Below are 19427 nucleotides of genomic sequence, written 5' to 3' on the forward strand. Positions count from 1 at the left end.
CATAAAAATTTTAGAATTCCTGTTGCACAACATCTCATATGCTACACCACTGATATACCAGGAGTAGTACACCACATTGGGTGGAATGTAAAGTAAAAGGCAACCAATCTTGATTAAGACAATATTAATGCACAAGGCTTAAACTGTAACCACATGTTATACAAGGGCTTAATAGCTTCAGGGTGAGATACTACAATCTTTACATACTTTCTCTCTCTCTCTCTTTTTTTGTTTTTGGGTCACACTCAACAATGCACGGGGGTAACTCCTGGCTCATGCACTCAGGAATTACTCCTGGTGGTGCTCGGGGGACCATATGGGTTGTTGGAATGAAACCTGGCTTGTTCGCACGCAAGGCAAACACCCTACCCATTGTGCTATTGCTCCAGTCACCACACTCTTTTTCTTAAGGAAATATTTTTTGATCTGTCACTGTCACTGTCCTCCCATTGTTCATCGATTTGCTTGAGCAGCCCCAGTAACGTCTCCATTGTGACAATTGTTACTGTGTTTGGCATATCAAATACATCGTGGGTAGCTTGCCAGGCTTTGCCATGCGGGCGAGATACTCTCGGTAGCTTGCCGGGCTCTCCAGAGGGGCAGAGGAATCGGACTCGGGTTGGCCATGTTGGCCGCTTGCAAGGCAAATGCCCTACCCGCTGTGCTATTGCTCCAGCCCCTTTTTTGACCATCTTTAGCAAATTAATCGTAACAAGCAGTACAAAATAAATCATTTAGGGCCTATTATTGGAGTAGGCTTGGGTGGTGGTTGGGAAAATTAGAAATAATGAGGAAGGAAAGGTGTAATGATGGTGAGATTGGTGTTGGAATATTGAGTGTAATAAATTATCGTGAATAACTTTATAAAAATAAAATAAAAGATAGCACAGGGCTGGAGCGATAGCACAGCGGGTAGGGCATTCACCTTACAAGCGGCCAACATGGCCAACCCGAGTTCGATTCCTCCGCCCCTCTCGGAGAGCCCGGCAAGCTACCGAGAGTATTCGATATGCCAGACACAGTAACAACAAAGTCTCCAATGGAGACGTTACTGGGCCCGCTCGAGCAAATCAACGATCAACGGGAGGGCCTTTACCTTTACCTTTATTCATCTCAGTTCTGTTATAGCTATTACTGATTAAAAATGATAAGTAATGATCATGAATTACCTGATTACTTTCCACCTCAAGAAAAGTTTAATAAAAATATAATTTAAAAATACATTAACATTAACATTCCTGGGTAAGATTTGGAACTAAATGCTTTTCTTAAAATGAATAACTTTTTTTTGGCATTTTATTTTAATGTAATTCAACTGCAAACAAAAGTTACTGGGTACAGTGCAGCATTTTCTGGGCTGACTGTTGTGTGATGATCTCATAGTTTTACATGTATGTGGCCAATTCATGGCTGGAAAGGTGAGTGTCTTGGGCTCTTCCTATGTGAGCAGAAGGCATGGTGCCATTGGGCAGATTTCTGCAACTCTCAGACAAAAGTTTGAGTGGGCGCTATTGGTTTCCTTGGAAATGTAATATTTTTCCACTCTGGCAAATAAGCTATCAAAATAGTTCAAAAATAAATAAAATTTAAAGTAAACCAACTCTTGGTCAGTTGCATAGTACTAAGCAAGCCTTTTTTTTTATGTCAGGGATCAAACCCAGAGCCTCATATATGAGAAACATGTGCTTTACCACTGAGACACACTCCTGACACTAATCAGGTGTTTTTCAAAGATCATTTTCTTATGAGTGTTTCTGAGCAAAGGGAGATATCATTCTAGGGCTATAAATGGATAAAGATTAACAAAGCAAAGGTTGTGATTTTAGCCCTTGGAAAGGGGATGGGTTTGTAAGGCAAGATGATTAGCCATCTGATCATAAGAATAATCTGCTAAGAAGTCCTGAAAACAATAAAGCATTTTCTCTATCACAGATATTCAAGTGGTGAGGCACATTTTCTCAGACATTGGAACAGAAAAATAGGAAGAAAATGCATGTCACACATCAAGCACATCTTTTTTTCCCCTTCTCCAATCTTAACATTTACATCTCTGGGGTCAGCAGCCTGGCAGGAATAAATCAGTGTTCTGTTTGAGGCACAACTCTAGGAAAAATCTTCTAGGACTGATCACATCTGGGTATAAGTTATAGATATTATAATCATCTCTTCCACCATGCCAATATCCCATCCTTCCAGAAATCTTATTAGGCTTATGACAGCCTCTTTTAAGAGTGGGCTGCATAAAATGATCCTTGAATGAAAAGGGATTGGAGCAAGGGTTAAAGCTGACATTGAAAGGTTACAGTGGAGGGCATGATATTCACAAAACCCTCCTTTAATATGTGTGGTGTGCTCTGTGATAAGATGATTCATTACCTGGGGCCGTTCTTTGACAAGCTCCATCGTTCAGCCCTTGGGATTCTGACGGGACAATCCTACAACCAGCCCAGGAAATATAACAAGGTCAGCTTTTTTTCCCCTGGGGATGTAGATGGAGATGGTTTAGCTTAGAATGCATCTCTGTTTACTCTATGTAAAATAAAAACAAGCTTCAAGACATCGCAATTCTGCTCTCCACAGAGCAGGCCAAGCACGATGCCCCAACGTGATTGGCTAAGTCGCTCCAGGAGGAAGACTGGGCGTGGAGTGCAAGCTCCTTTCCCCTGGTGTTTACTCACCAGAAACAGCGACATTTGAGAATGAGGTGCCCGAGCCATGAAGATGAGTTCTGCATTTCCCTCCCCTCCACCCCAATGTCTGGCACATGAATTTCACCCTTGCTTTTCCTGCAGCACCTAGGAGGGTCTGAAGGAGCCACTCATACCTGAAAGCTCTCACAGTCCTGGTGATTGTGCCCTGGGTGCCTTTGTGTGTAAATTGGGGACATGGCAGTGGTAGTCCTTTGGCCTGGCCAACTGCAGTAAACCCACAGTCTCTGGGGGAGGCCAGATGTGCTGAGAATCAGCAGAGCTGGGCAGGTATCGCTGCCTCAATTGACTTCACCCTGACTCATCCATTCCCTTCTTTGTGTTTTGAGAACATCAGTAATATCCCATCACATTCAGAAACTGCCTTTAAGGCTTATTTAGAAATATTTGAGCAATCAGGGAGGAAGATTCAAAGTTTACTCATCAGCTAAGTGAAAAGAAGCAAAAAAAAAAACAGAACTAAAAGCAAAACAAACATTCTAAATAAAATTTTTAAAAAAAAAGAATGTCCCACTCATGAAAAGTGTTTTCTTCAATTAAGGTGATAACATAAACTATCATACAGACAGAAGATAAAACTTAGATTATCCTGGGGAAGGAAAAAAATCTGCCTTCTGAAACATAGAAACACCTCCCAGCCCTTTTCCTATTCTTGACATTGCTAGTAAACATTATTTATTTGCCTCAAACAGACGCAGTTACATATCACTGTCATGCAAAAGAAATTCATTTCCTTTCCGAGATCAATCTGCCATAAAAATGCACTCTTGTTTCCCATCTCCCACTCACCTGTCCTTGTGCATTAGTAACTAGTTGACCCGTGACCCCCTGAAGGCTGGAGAGGGCATTGCCAAAGGCCTGTGAGCTGGCTATGGAGCCCATGGCTGCCGCTACAGCCGCTGCAGCCTGACTTGCTAGCGGATTATTAACCAGCTGCAAAGAGAGAAAAGAGCAGGTGAAACCAGAGGGAGAGGCATAGGCGCGCACGCGACAGACGGCTGGGACTCATGCAAGGGGCCCAACCCACTGCAGGGCGTGCGGGAAATCTCTCCCCTAGGAGCCCTGGGGTTTGAGACAGGTGGGGATGAGATGGACGGGAAGGAGCTGCTGTTCTCCAGAGCACGGGGCTGCAGAAAGATCCTGGGCTGGGGAGAGTTTGGGTGGATGAGCCGGCCTGCCCTGGGCCTGCCCTGGTGATCCGTCCGGGTGGAGAAATGATTTTGGAAAAGTGCCTGGACATTTCCCTTTCGATTAAAAAAAATCTGAGGGAAAGTCTGCTTTCCTTAGGGCAACCACACAAAATCTGGGGTGAAAACTGGAGGGCGCTAGAAGTGGAGGCAGGAAAAAAGGAACAGATCTTAGGGACTTCTCAGTGAGCATCTTTGTGGTGGATCACGATAGCTTTTAAACGCACGGCGTAGAACTCATGTCTCCACCTGCCTCGTTCTCTGACTTCTCTGTTGAGTGGAAACTTTGCTCCCTGTGCCCAAGAGTATGAACCCAGGCTTCCGTCTCGGTCTTGGGGCACTCACTATCACCATGAGATTCAAGGAGCACAGTGTGTGTTTCTGGGCAGGTGGGCAGCAGCTGGTGTTTAGGGAAATTAAGGCCTCTTTCCTGGACAGGAGGAAAACAGAGAGCTTTAAAGAGGGGAGGGGTCACCTGCTTTGGGGAGTCATGGCTGCCAAAATCTGTTTTTCCATAGAGACCAATTCAATATTCTTTATCCTGCCAATTTTCCACGCCACAGGTTTTCAGGCCTTCTGACCATGAGGCAGAATGGTGGCATGAACTAAAATCTGCATTTAGGTTAATGACTAGATATAAATTCAAGAAACATTTAAACTATTTTCACAGTATTGGTTTTGATACATGAATTTCATTTGTATTTATTCTTGGGTGTTATATTTTTTTCCTCCCATATAGTTTCTTTCAAGTACCACAATTGTGTATAATAATGCATTTTTCATCACTGGTTTCCACATCCATGAAATTCCTGCATTTTAGCAGAAACCTGCCAAGACTAAGACTTGGTGAGAAAAACATAATTCCATTCTTAATTCAAGTTCTGGTAGCTCTTTTAAAGATGCTTCTTTTTTACTTTCTCTATCCTTTGTTTCAGCCTGTCTTCTTTCTTTTCTTTCTTTTCTCTTTTTTGTTCTTTCCCTCAAAATATATTTTATTACTCAATTCCTTTGGAAATTTGCCTGGCATTTATACTATCCTATAAGGAAGACAGTATTAATTGACAGAAGAAACATTAGTAAAGACAGGGATTTGAAAAAGAACTCTTTTTCATTAATGTGATATTCTTGTCTTATTGATTTCTTTATTTATAACCAAATTTCATGTAGCTAATTATACAGTAATTCCATTGATCTAGCATATTTTTTTAAAAAAATGGAAATCTATTCTAAAGTCATTATTTTATGTCTTTTGCTTTTATCTCTCTTGAAAAGGCAATAGAGATTTTTTTAAAGGAGAACAAATATTCTCATTCATCAGTCAAAAGAGAAACTCTGTCTTATTCCAGATTTCCACCATGGGACTTGAAATTTATATTGGTCTTTATTTTAGTTTTCTAGGTAGATTTTTACAGTACATATGAGGCAAGTAACAGTATAGGTTTAGAGAAATATCTTTCTCTTTTGTTTTTTTGGTTTGGTTAGTCAGTGTTGAAGAGTTTATACTAAATTCTTTCTTCCACTTCAAAAGTGCAAGGAACCTTTGAGGGGTATTTTTTCGCAAAGTCCAGGACTGAAAAAATCTATCAGTACATCACTCTCTGGTTAGCTGCTGTGTTTACATTTCTTTTATGTGCTGCAAATTGAAATGATAAGACTGGTAATGGTTGTGGTGTTAGAATTATGTGCACAAGAAATCATCGTTAATAGAATTATTGTAAACCACAGGACCTCAATGAAAATAAATTAATTAAAAAAGACTAAAAGAAGGAATTGAGATGAAAATAAAATTCCTGGATCCCAGGGATATCTTAAATATCTTCATCTTCAAGGAGGGATTAAACTCTTTGCAGTTTAGTTTTAGTACTGAAAATACAGTTTTGTTCATGAATTTTGGTTGAAGAATTTACATGACTACATGCAGAATGGTTTCTGAAGAAAATATTTATTTATTTTTGGAAAAAGTTATTTTTATGAGTAAGGAGAAAATATCTTTAGAAGTTGTAAGACATTTCCCTAATATCTAGGGAAATTAAAATTTCATATTGGAAATTATGGAATGACTCCCCAGATAGCCTATATTGGTGTCAATTGAGAATTTTCTACATTTAGGACAATAATGTATTATATCAATAGTTTGATGTATTTGCTATGAGTTTGGTCATTGTACAATCATAAATTCTTATTCTAAATATAACACAAAGTAGAAAGTAAGATGATCTATTCATCATCCTGTTGGTGAGCTTTTGCTCTATAGGGTGAGGGACACAAATGCTTCTACTACTTCGGAAAACTGCTTTAGCAGCCACAATGTGCACATAATATTTGTACATAAAATGTTTATTTCCTGTTTATCTTGGTCCTAAGTAGAAATAAAATTTGTTTCTTCTTTTACTGCTTCTTCCTTTTAATGGAGAAAATTCAACCAGAAAACTCTACCTGTGCCCTTAGGTCTTTGTGAATTAGTGCATGGGATGATGCCCTGGAACCAGAACTGAAGGTGAAATGGTGTTGACTGTACACCTACTGGGAACAAGTCAATCTGTAAGCTGACATAATTTCAGGTAGACCATTGGTGGTGCTGATGGATATAGCTTCATAAATATTTGTTTTTTTTTTCTGCCTGTAAATGCCAAGGCAGGATATAATACATATTAATATATGTGGCAGGAAGTGGAGGGGACTCTAAGAAAGCCGTAGGTTTTGTCTTCATCACCTTGGGTCATGTCACTTTGTATTGTCCCCAGACATGTCACATGAGCAGTGTGCCTATCAATACTTCTTCCTGATGGGAGACACAGAGTAGATTTCGACAGTGGAGTGATTCAGTACAGTAAATGTACATAATGAACATGGTAGCATTCTGGGACCAGCTATTTTGAAATGGCTGCCAAAAGTTTTTTAGTGTCAATGTACCTGATAGTTTTCAATAAAGACATGCTGAATTGTATACTTATTTATAAATGTGGAAGTTCATAAAGCAAAGGCTTACTGAGGGCTAATGTTCTCATGTTACATCCAAATGGATTCTGCTCCTTGAATACATCAAAGCATAGCTTAAGAGTCTTCAAATAATCAATGTATTCATAGAAATATGAATTTCTAAGACAATTGATCTTCCCTCCATCCTCCAGAATTTTTAGAGAATTATTGAATGATTAAAAATTGTTTTATAGCATTTGTAAAAGGAACAGCTCCAAACTTCCAGAGTTCTGATGACCCATTATTATAGCTGAGAGTATTAGCTTCTGAAACTTTGGTTTGTGACTAAGTAAACCATGTCTCATTTTTGTTAATGAGAAAAATGGTATAAATAGCACCAATCAGAGAATTCTGATTAAAATTAGACATTTGGAACAACACTTAGCATGTATCATTATTATTAATAAATACTAATTGTGGGCTAGAGGGTACAACAGGTAAGATGGTGTCCTGCATGTCCTTGACTTAGATTCAATCCCGGGCACCCCATGTGGTCCCATGAGCGCACCATGAGTGATTCCTGAGTGCAAAGCCAGAAATTAGTCTTGAGTACTGCTGGGCATGGCCCAAAACAAATCAAACCTAAATAAACCAAACCAAACAAAACCCCAAAAAACAACTAGCAATTATTCTCATAGTTCATATACTGTGCATGAGGATTTTTATTAGAATTATAACTCATTTTCATAAATATCTTATGATTTTAGAGATAAAGTGAAGAGAAGTAACTGAAATTTTAATTTTCCTCATAGATTTTGTCTTAGTTTTAAATAGCAGAATGAAGGAAGTGATTAGATATAAATGATTATTAGATAAGGTGAGATTCATGATTTAAAAGACTAAAAATATTAGGTGAGAAAAACCAGAAGTTCTTAAAACATGAATTTACCTGGTGTCTTAGACATTTCATGTCTGATTTTCATACCCAATTTAGCGAATTTTAGACAAAAAATTGTATTCTGGCTCTGAGGCCAGAACTGTCAAGTGACATACAACCTGGAGACCATCTTACAGTCGATTACCTCATACTCTACAAAGAGTACAGTTGTTTCCACCAAGGTAGAAATGTAGGTTTCCACCAAGACATCCATGTTGAAATTTAATTTTTGCCTCCTTTTAAAATACAATGACTAAGTCTGTCCCACAGTTTCTGAGTTGATAGTGAAGGCATAGAGAAAAAGATTTATAAAAACTTTCCTTTAGGAATTTGAATGGTTTGTTTCTACATCCATGTATCAATGTAGATATTGAGATCTGATCTTATGAGAAAAAATGAGTTTTTTTAAACTCTAATGATGTGCTTACCCTTGTCATCTGTGGACACTAAACAGTGATGAGAAGAAAAAGATTGCTCCTGTCTCTTTAGGGAATGCTTTTAGATGATATTATATATAAATGACACCACATAAGTGTCACGTTAGATGGCTTTAGTAAGAAATGGAATGGTGTATTTCTCTAAGTCCTAACTTATCTTCTCTTTCTCTGAAGCATACATTCTAAGCCCTGGTAAAAAAAAACTCAGATTTCTTCCATTTAAGCATCCATCATTGCAGAACTGGATAAAGATGTAGTATTTCTATAAGATGGAATACTTCTCAGTTAAAGTTATAAAGGAGACATAAAATGTGAAATTCTCATCAATTTTATGGATGGACCTGGAAGGTACTTAATAGTATATAGAGAAATCAAACATATTATTAAAATAAAACAAAAGAAATGTTTGGTCTCCTCCCCTCTCTTCTCCCTGCACACCACCAGATGTGGCCCCTAATTTACAAGGGAAAAAAGAAAGGCAACACTCAAGGATAGAGAGATAATACAGGTGTTAAGGTGCTTACTTGAAACCCCACTGACCCTGGTTTGATCCAAGGCACTGCCTATGTTTCCCTGAGACCATCAGAGGACACTCCTGAGCTTATAACTAAGAGTAACTCCTGGGTTTATAGCTAAGAATAACTCCTGAGCATCGCTGGTAGTGGCCTTGGTGACATATTCAATGACTATACCTTCACTTGAGAGGCCTTTAGAAATGTAGCATGTGCAGAAACTTTCTTTGTGGTATAATTACCTATGATCTATAGTTTTTATCATTCTCTTCATGAGCTATGTGAATTTTATAGAGTATAGATTTTTGAGCAGTTCTTTTGCTACTAATTCTTCAATTTAGAATCTTGGAACTGTGGTGCCAGTTGTTTCAGAATGAGGATTCTCATAAATGCATTTATCACAATTCATAACTCATTTAAAGTATGAAAATGACTTGCAGTGGTTGCCTAGAAAGAGGCGGGCAACTGTGGCTTTTCAAATTTATTTACATATATTAGATTCTCAATTTTTTATATACCAAATATGTGGAAAAAGTGTCTCCTAGTTCCCTAGGGCTCTTAACTAAATCAGTATTCCACTTTTAATCCTCAAGTCTCTCTTAAAAGATCAAAGGAGTAACAGACTAATATTGAAGCAATGGCCACATTCAACAACCTACTTAATATGGAGTTTTATCCCACAAGGCTTTTTCTTGGTCTCGTGATTATTATGAAGCTATTAGAACAGTTAGAAATTATTCGTGTGTTTTAATACTGAGATAAACTTTGCTGTTGCTCTCTGCCCTAGATCCTTGTAGATGTCAATGTGCTGCATGCTAAGCATTCAACTTTTTGCTAGGTGTTTCCAATTGGAGTAGATGAGATTGGCAATAATGACAGGACACCACAACCTCTTAAAGTTCCTTCAGTTCATCAACACATAATTATAATAATCTCAGTATAGTCTCAGAACAAGTTTTATTTTATTTTTAATTTTTTGATAACCTTATACTAGTGTTTCAACATACAGCTATACAGACAGAAATCTATTGATCTACTTTGCATATCTCTCTCTCTCTCTCTCTCTTTCTCTCAATCCATCTATATTTCACCTATTTACTTAATAGGGAGATTTTAAAAATTACCTAGTATCTGAAGTTTGATTTCCCTAAAACAGGTAGGAGAAAGAAGGAAATCTAATACTTAGGAGCCCAGAAATGCAAGTTTGGCCTTCTCACCCCAAAGCCAGGAAGCTGGGTATTCACACCCATACTCTCAGTTTAACAGGCCCAGGAATGGAGGTGATGGGAGGAAATCAAATTCTTGGGTACTGTGACTCTTTGCTCTTGGTGCAAAAAAGAAGTCACTGAAAAAAGCCTTTTTTGGAGTTAGTTTTTTCCCTCAAAGGGGTAAAGCCCACTCTCAGAGAACAGAGATTCCAGATATATTGGTGGAATACTAATCTTGTTGTAATATTAATACTAACCTGCTCTAGTAAGACATTGTTGTCCTCATCTCAGATATTTTTCTCAGTCTCTTTTGGGCACAGTGTGAAGAGACAGCACTGATTCTAGATTTATTTGCTTTTACTCTGAAGGGGTAAGCAATCAGTGAGAAAAGGGATTTCATGGGAGGCAAGAGGAAGCAGGAAGTAACCAACCGTGGGCAGAATCTAGAGTTGGAGCTTCTGGGGCTGCTGTCTGGGATGGGTTCAGTGAGAGAAGGGTGGAGGCTACTGAGAGCGGAGAGTGCCACTGTGACTTAGCAGGTAGAGCATGGCAAGGATACCCAGATGTCCAAGCTCTGGCACCACAGGCCAACACCTCAAAGTGCTGGGTGTGGACCCATGCCCTGAATACTGCCTGGCCCTAACACTGGGTATGCTCTTGCCCCACCAACAAAGAGATACTTGCTTAGAGTTTCATACAAATGTGATCTGCACAGAATGAGCCATCCCCCCTTGGAAGGGGAAGCAGCGCAACAAAAGGGTTAAGAGTTTGAACTCTGGAGTCAGACTGTCTAGGTCTCATGAACTGGCCATACTTTTCTGCTTTGGTCCAAATGCTTATACCAATCCCCTACTCTGCTCAAATGTTGAAGCCCTAACTCCAAAAGATGAGGGTGTTAGGCAGTAGAGTCTCTGAGGGATGTTTAAATCACAAGGGTGCCACTTCTGACTAGGACTAGTGTCTTACTCAATACCTGTTAATTGAGAAAAAAGTGAATTGAAGGGACTTAGGTCTGATTGGGACCTTACTGGAAGTCTGACCCTGCAATATTTATAGAAAAAAAAGTGAAAAACGTGAAAAAGTGTATCATCAAAATAGTTATATACATTTAGTGCACCATAGTTCACAGAAGCACACTTTCCATGACACTGGGATCAAAGCCTCATGAAAGATTATTCAAATCTAAAGTTTCCAGAACATTCCATGATGTGTCACTTTCCATGTGGAGCAGCATCATCATGTATGACCTTTTACTTTGCTGTCTAGCCACATTTTTGCCTGGTGAAAATGGGCACATAAGTGTCTTCCTAACCAGCCAGAGATAGCACAGAGGTAGGGCGTTTGCATTACAAGCGGCCAACATGGCCGATCCGAGTTCGATTCCTCCACCCCTCTGAGAGAGCCCGACAAGCTACTGAGAGTATCTCGCCCGCACAGCAGAGCCTGGCAAGCTACCCGTGACGTATTCGATATGCCAAACACAGTAACAACAAGTCTCATGATGAAGACGTTACTGGGCCTGCTTGAGCAAATCGATGAACAACAGGACCATGAAAATGAACAACAGGACCGTGAAAACTCAACAACGGCAGTAGCTAGAGGTGAAGGCAAAGTCATAGGGATCTTCTGCATCTCATGTACTAAAAGTCCCTTCATATCCCTAGAAAGTGTATTTCTAGACTTGTACTGGGACAAGACCATGCAGTTGCCTTAATCTCTAGTTTTGATGCAACTTGAGAACAGAAGAGGAAGGGGATAATGGTGACAGAATTGGGCTATGAAGCCTAACATCACAGAGTAGTGCCGGTGGAGATGTTTTTTCATCCTTCAGTGGTGGCAGTTGGGACAAGTTGCATTCTAGGACCTATATTGTCTCTGTCTTATGGATTGAAGCAGAGCCTTTGTAGACAGTGGCATGGGCTGGCACACACCTGTTCTATCCAAATTAAAATGGGCTTTCTGTGCCCCATGAGAGCACTGCTGTGTAAGTCTAGGAGACAGTATGACACAGTTAAGGAGAGAGTACGCTCTCCATTTGTCTTTTGTTGGACCTCACTGTGGCAGGACTAAAGGGGGTATCAGGTTACTTGGACATGTAGATGATGTGACAATTCAAGGACAAAATATGCTCCACTAAGATGTCACAAACCGTGAAGATTACTGCAGGGGAGAGTGGGGACTCTTCAAGCTCATGTGAACCCTAGAGAATGGAGAGAGAGAGAGAGAGAGAGAGAGGGAGAGAGAGAAAGACAGAGAGAGACAGAGATAGAGAGACAGAGACAGAGAGACAGAGACAGACAGAGACAGAGAAAAAAAGAGAGAATAGAGAGACAGAGAGAAGAGAGAGAAGAAAGAGTGGAGAGAAAGAGGAGAGAGAGAGAGAGGAGAGAGTGGTCTTGCAGGGGATTTGGTTGAGTTCATATAGTATGTTGGATGAATTTTCATGAGGTATCTGGGGATACATTACAGAAGGAAAGAAATACAAAATTCTAGGCTGGTCCAACCCTTTTGGAAAACAGTATGGACGATTCTCAAAAAATTAGAATTCGATCTCCCATTTGACCCAGCTATAGCACTCCTGGGAATATATCCCAGAGAGGCAAAAAGGTATAGTCGAAGTGACATCTGCAATTGTTTGTTCATTGCAGCACTCTTTACAATAGCCAGAATCTGGAAAAAACCTGAGTGCCCGAGAACAGATGACTGGTTAAAGAAGCTTTGGTACATTTACACAATGGAGTACTATGTAGCTGTTAGAAAAGATGAAGTTATGAAATTTACATACAAGTGGTACTACATGGAAAGTATCATGTTAAGCGAAATGAGTCAGAAAGAGCGGGATAGACACAGAAAGATTGCATTCATCTGGGGAACATAAAGCAACAAAACGGGAGACTAACACCCAGGAAGGGCTCAGATTAGTACCAGGAATTTTGCTCCATGACTTGAAGGCCGATTTGCTCGAGCGGGCCCAGTAACGTCTCCATTGGAGACTTGGTTGTTACTGTGTCTGGCATATCGAATACTCTTGGTAGCTTGCCGGGCTCTCCGAGAGGGGCGGAGGAATCGAACTCGGGTCGGCCATGTTGGCCGCTTGTAAGGCGAACGCCCTACCCGCTGTGCTATTGCTCCAGGCCAGCCACATGTGCTAGGTGAGAAGGAAGCTCAGATAGAGAAGAGAGCACCAAATAAAGGGTGTTGTGAAGACCCTCCCAGGGTGGGAGAGACATGCTAAAAGTAGTCTATAGACCAAACATGATTGCCACTCAATGCCTCTCTGGCAAAACACAGTACCCAAAAGAAGAGAGAGAGAACAGGGGGGAATGCCCTGCCACAGCGGCAGGGTGGGACGGGGGGGGGGGTTGGGGGGTGGGAGGGATGCTAGGACCCGTGGTGGGGGAGGATGGGCACTGGTGGAGGGATGGGTACTTGATCATTGTATAACTGAAACCCAAGCACAAAAATTTATAAGTCTATAAGTGTACTTCATGGTGTTTCACTAATAAAAAAAATGATAAAAAAAGAAAGTATTAGAAAAGTCTCCAAAGGGTTGCATTTTAAAAACTTTTATATTTTTAATTTATATGTCATTTAGTTACCATTGAATTACAAAGTTATTCATGAGTGTATTTCAGGCATACACTGTTTCAACACTAATCCCTTCACCAATGCCCACTTCTGTCCATCAATTGCCTACCCCCATGCCCCAATCATTTACCTTCCACCTACCAGTCTTCTTCTATGGGAGGTGCTCTTCTAAGTATATCTATATCTATCTATTTATCTATCTCTATCTCTCTATCTCTCTATTTGTCTATCTATAGATCTATCTATCTATCTATCTATCTATCTATCATGTATCTATCTAATGTCTTCTGGTACTGTGCTAACAGTGCTATTACTGATAAGGTTTCATGTATAACACTTGATTCCTTTCAGAAACTCCTCTTCTCAGTTGAATGCCTCCCTCCACCATTGTTGTCATTCTTCCCAGTTTCATACCCTGACCTCCCCAAGTGGCATGTTTGCTACTGAAATTTTTTGATAACATAGTCAAGTTCTGAGATGAGGGGAAAACTGGCTTTTATCTGAACCTAATCCATCTGATTTTGGGGTAGAGGGGTCAGCATTATAAAAACTTACCAACTCTAAATCAGATTTCATCCAAGTTATATGTAGACAAATATTGTGTTACCACAAGCTTACACATCTCATTTCCTTTTCTGCCTAGTTCTCCATTTAATAACCTGAAAATCTATCTTTTTATTGAGTTTCATGCTATTTTCTTACATACAATAGTGCTACTCTCACCAATTGCCTATTGTCATGGCACATTAGTTAGGTGAATTTGTTGATATTTCTGAATTTTTTATTCTATCATCCAGTTTAAACAAGTGATTGGGAACACTCCTGTGATGGAAAAAAGCCTATAGCTTTTTTTTTAAAAAAAAGAAATAAATTGTTGCCACAGTACAGTTGCTGTTCTAATTTCTAGCTATGAAAACAGCAACCCTTTCCTCTTTTCATTGTCTCTGCAAACCTCCCCATCCCAAACACACATGTTTAATTTACACCCAGGATTTGTTGAGTCCTGAAGGGAAAACAGAGGTTATTGAGGGCAGAAAAAAGGACAATAAAGGATGAGGGTCTCAAAGGAAGTCAAAGCTCCTTCTGTTTTGTATGTAGGTGAACAAAGGAAATAGCTTTCTAACTTGGGGTGCTATCACTCTAATCAATTCACCAGCTGGTTTCTTCCAAGTGTAGTCAGAGGGGTGCAGGAGCCCAGATAAGAGACCCTCACACGACTTTGGCTAATGTGGAAGACTTTCCCCCAAAAGTAGCACTCGGGAACTTGAGTTTTCAAAGACAACCAGTTGAAAGTTGATGAGGATAGAGACAGGAAGGAGAAAGAAAAAGGCCTTACAGCTGTTTGAAATAGAAGGATCATAGACCCAGTGAGAAGAGACAAAGGCAATATTGTGTGCATGTCACCAATATACTGGTACTTTGCTATAGAAGGAGGGAAGTAGGGATGGTGGGGTGAGGCATGAGGTCTACAGGGGTGGGGAGACTTTTAGGTCTCTCCATAAGGATTGTTCTTTATTCTTTAGACACGTATGGAGGAAGATGATAATCTCTTAAGCTTAGAATTGTCATTTTGGATACTGAGTTGGACTGGGGTGGGGGTGAGTTGGTAAGGTAAAGTTATGAGATTTTGCACAAAGAGGTAGAGCACTTTTCTTCATTGGGAGAGAGATATTGCTTGGGGTAACTGCACCTGAGGGTACAGTCTAGCCTACCACATATTGAACAGATCAGATATATGATTCCCCACAAAGATCTTCCAGGGCATGAAAAGACAGAATTATAAACAGCTAAACTAAGAGCAAGTGGATACCTGAGCAGTAAGGGTATAAGCTGTGGGCATAGTGGAGAATGATTGACTGAGCAGACAAGAGGAAAGTAGCAAGGGATCTTCACAAAATAAGTGATAGAAATTCAGTACTGAGCAAGTGACAAATCAATTAAACAAATAGAAAAGAGGGTAGTTAGAGCCAAAGGAAGAGGAAGTATAAAACTATGTGGTCATCAAAATGCCTAGTATATTCTAATGTTCAAAGCATAGTTAGGGCAGGAGATGGGACAAGGGACATTTTGACCTGGAATTTGAAGGCAGTGAAAGAAAATGAGAAAATATAAACTAGAAGTAGGGCATTGAATAGTATGGAGGTGGTCATATGGTATGAATTGTCTGCTGAGCAATTTCTCTGCAAGCTGTTGCTATGAAAGCACCTAAATATCAATATCCTTTTTCACTATTATGGCAATAGCCTTAACAACTTTGTAGTTCGGGAAACAAAGCTAATTGATGGTCATCAAGTCATAAAATATTGTCATGTGTTTTATTAAAAGGGAAATATAAACTGCTGACAGACCCAATATGAACAACTAAATTTTGGGCAATAAAACAAAGTTATCATCTCCTAAAATGCATAATACTGTCACTGTATCACTGTCATCCCATTGATCGTTGAATTACTCGAGTGGGTGCCAGTAACGTCTGTATTCCTCCCAGCCTTGAGATTTTAGCAGCCTTTTCTTACTCATCTTTACACAATACTATCAGTCACAAAAAATTATAAAATGAATTATGAAGTGGGCACCATTGTATTCATGACCAAATGCATGCATGAAGAACTGAAATTTTATAAAGTATAATTTTTAAAATTAAGTACATGTTAGACTAATTATGATAAGATTTCAGGTCTCTGAGATCTACCCAGGGAAACTGGTACTCTTTCATAGATCTGGAATTATTTTCCTCCTGAATATGTATATCTAAATATCTATTTTACCATTGAAATTAAAAGTTTTATAAATCTAAACAGTTAAATATGTTGCTTGTAGAGAACAAAACTTATGCTTCTTTCTTCCATCCCAATAACCACGTTGGTTATTAAAATGTGCTTGTAACAAATTATGCATAATATCTTGGTTTTATCCACGTAGGGTAAACGAAGAGCTTTGTTTCAGCTGTTACTGAGTTTTATTATTATGCATCAAGTCTTGCTTGCCTCATAAAATTTATTCACTGAACAGCTGTTGTAGATGTGCTCTCCTTTCCAAAAGCAATACTATATTTGGGTTATGCATTATTTATTTTTATTTTGGTGGGGGTTTCTGAGCCACATCTGGTGATGCTCAGGGCAAACTATTGACTGAGCTCAGACATTACCCTGGTGGTGCTCGGGGGACTGTATGCAATGTCAGGGATTAAACTGGAGTCAGCAAGTTGCCAGGCAAGCTCCTTTTCCCTGTACTCTCTCTGGTTCCTGGACTAGGAAAAATCAACCTGTGGTTCTGTGACTGAACTGGAGAAAAACATCTGCTTTCTTGAATCTATAGATTTAGATCACAGAAATAGGAAAATCTCATTTTTGGCTGTGTCATATCACTTTTTTGTGGGTGACATAAGAAGACTGGGTTTAAGTGTATGAGAATACTTTTTTATAAAAAGTAGAGGGATTTTTTTTTTCAGACAGTTTGAGCAGCACCTCTGCAGATTATGGGCGTGACTGACCAGTCATCAGAGGTACTGCAGCCTCAGCGCCCAGAAGAAAACTTTGCCTTAGGGAAAACAAATGGTCTAAATTATTAGAGAAAATACAGCTCTGTAGAAACCAATGATATGTACATGAAAGCAAAAGCAAAAACATGACCAGACTGCTCAGAGGTAAATAAAATTCTTCTGTGCTCACAAAATATATTGGCTATAGGTTGTTCTAAAAGCGTTAAGCTAACAGTAAGAATCACTACTTGTAGGAGCCGTAAGCCAAGAAAATATAAAAAGTTGTTGTATAGATTGTTTGGAAGGTTTCCATTAATAAAACTGAACATAGGTTAAGAAACATAAAGCTTAATCTCACCAAGAGCAAAATCAAGGCTAAGTGGAATTTTCTGCACTGAAGGGGAAGTAAACAGGTACTCACAGAAGAAACCAATATCTCCAATTTGTATAGAGAAAAATATGTCTAAAATGTTCTTGCTAATCCTGGGTGAGGCATGAAAGACTGTGCTTTTGGAGGCAAAGCCTAGGCATCTGGTGATGCAGGAGGGACTGTGACTCGATGGAAGTCAACACAAGGCTTCTCTTTCTGAGTCAGCAGCTGGGCAGGCAAGCCCTCCTGTCTTGCCTTCCTGATCTTCTATTTCTAAGAGAAGGTTGCAGTAGATCAGTGATTCTCCAAAACAGCTCCTGAAATTAAGCTATAGCATTTGTGGAGATGTGTTATTAGGATCAGTTCACCATGACTGAATATGCCTGATAAACTCTGAAGTCAACCAGTACATTATGTCTGGAGAAACCACAATTTTACTTTTTGATAGCAATGCAGGATTTGGGTTGAAGGTCAGATCTAAGAATGTTTGGTTCTCTGGAGTGGGCTGAGAAAGGAGCTTCCTACCACTGTGTTTCTCATTGTGGGGTCCTGGAATTAGCAACATCATGAAAATGCAAAATTTTCTTCCATTCTGGCCTCATCCCTTCATCTACACACAAACCTGTTTGAATCAGAATCTCTGGGATGGAGCAGCAATATGGGTTTCAACAGCTCTTCAACTAGTGCATGCTGGTGCTTGCTAAAATCAAAGTACACTGAACAGGACAGGGTCCTCAAACAACAACATCAGAGATGGTACCAAGTCTATGCCATACCACCCTGGAACCCTGATCTTGTTTGAGGTGATTCTAAGATGTACTATGTCATATAATATCTATTTTAGCTTGCAGTTCTAGTCAGTTGGCTAGAATCTTGGTAGCCAACTTGAGAAATACAGTAATTCCCAAAGTATGCTTAATGAAACCTTGGTCTTGGTGTTTGCTCTTACATAAAAGGTGAGTGAATCAAATTGGCTTGGGAAACACTGCATGAAGCAACTAGCTCTTGGTGATATATAGTGTATCTCAGCATGTCAGAAGCAGTCCATTAATCAAGAAGCATATGCAGTTGAACTCGGTATTTTCCAGTCACTACTGATCAGAGTACACAGGATCTACATATGATACCACTAACATCCCTCAAACTTGCATTATATGTTATGTATGCTGAGAAAAGGTGGATGATGTATTACATTGCTATAAATTCAAGAAATTTGCTAATGGAATAAACTTGCAATAACTTTAGCTATTCTCATCAACTACATATAAAAGAAGGTCTTTATGTTCTATATCTAGATGCTCCATAAACCATCCAGGTTGAACAAAATTCCCTGTGGTACTTGCTTTAATGTTCATGCAAATTTGTTAAGGGAAGATTTATTGATTTAAAAAGAATACTGAACACCATGCTGGCTTTAAGAATTCACAAACGCAAGTGCATTAACATTAAGACAGCATAGTGAGCATGGTGGTAATATTTCTGCATTACTAGTACGTAAACTACCACTATTAAGTGAGTCCATGCTGCCTGACAGTATCCTCCTCATTACCACTCAAGTAAAGTGCATCTTTCTCATCCCAGAAACAGAAGTGGTCAGACTGGAATGGAATGAAACCAGCATAAAAGCTAGATAAGAAACTCTTAATTGAAAAGCTAGAAGTTGGTTTTCTGTACTGCTATACGGATATTGAGATTGACTTGTGTGTATATGTGAACCTATGTTAAAGGTTGAACTCAGTATGTTACTGACTTGCCTAACTGTAAAATCAAGAAGTACATTCTTGGGGCTGAAGTGATAGCCAAATGGGTAGGGCATTTGCCTTGCACATGACTGACCCGGGTTTGATCCCCCTCATCCCATATGGCCCCTGAGCACTGCCAGGGCTATTTTCTGAGTGCAGAGCCAGGAGAAACCCCTGAGCATTGCCAGGTGTGACCCTAAAAGCCAAAAAAACCCCACTCAATTTCTATTAGATGCCCCCCAATAGATAATAGCTGGGTAGAGGGACAAATGGTCCCCATGGCTTTAATTTTGTTTTTTAAACCTCATTGTTATTAAAATCAAGAAATATTTTTAGTG

The 19427-nt window shown here is 39.5% G+C and overlaps 1 protein-coding gene across 1 annotated transcript in view; it reads right to left on the reverse strand.

Annotated features, from left to right (window-relative positions):
- The window catches only part of POU6F2 (POU class 6 homeobox 2), a 461711-nt gene that overhangs the window by 73524 nt on the left and 368760 nt on the right, over positions 1–19427 (reverse strand). Inside the window, exon 6 of the mRNA XM_056113393.1 lies at positions 3498–3641. Within this exon, the coding sequence (XP_055969368.1) occupies positions 3498–3641 (144 nt within the window). The remainder of the gene's footprint in view (positions 1–3497; positions 3642–19427) is intronic.

The sequence above is a fragment of the Sorex fumeus genome, unplaced genomic scaffold (assembly GCF_029834395.1).
Source record: "Sorex fumeus unplaced genomic scaffold, SorFum_2.1 ptg000020l, whole genome shotgun sequence".
Classification (NCBI taxonomy): Eukaryota; Metazoa; Chordata; class Mammalia; order Eulipotyphla; family Soricidae; genus Sorex; species Sorex fumeus.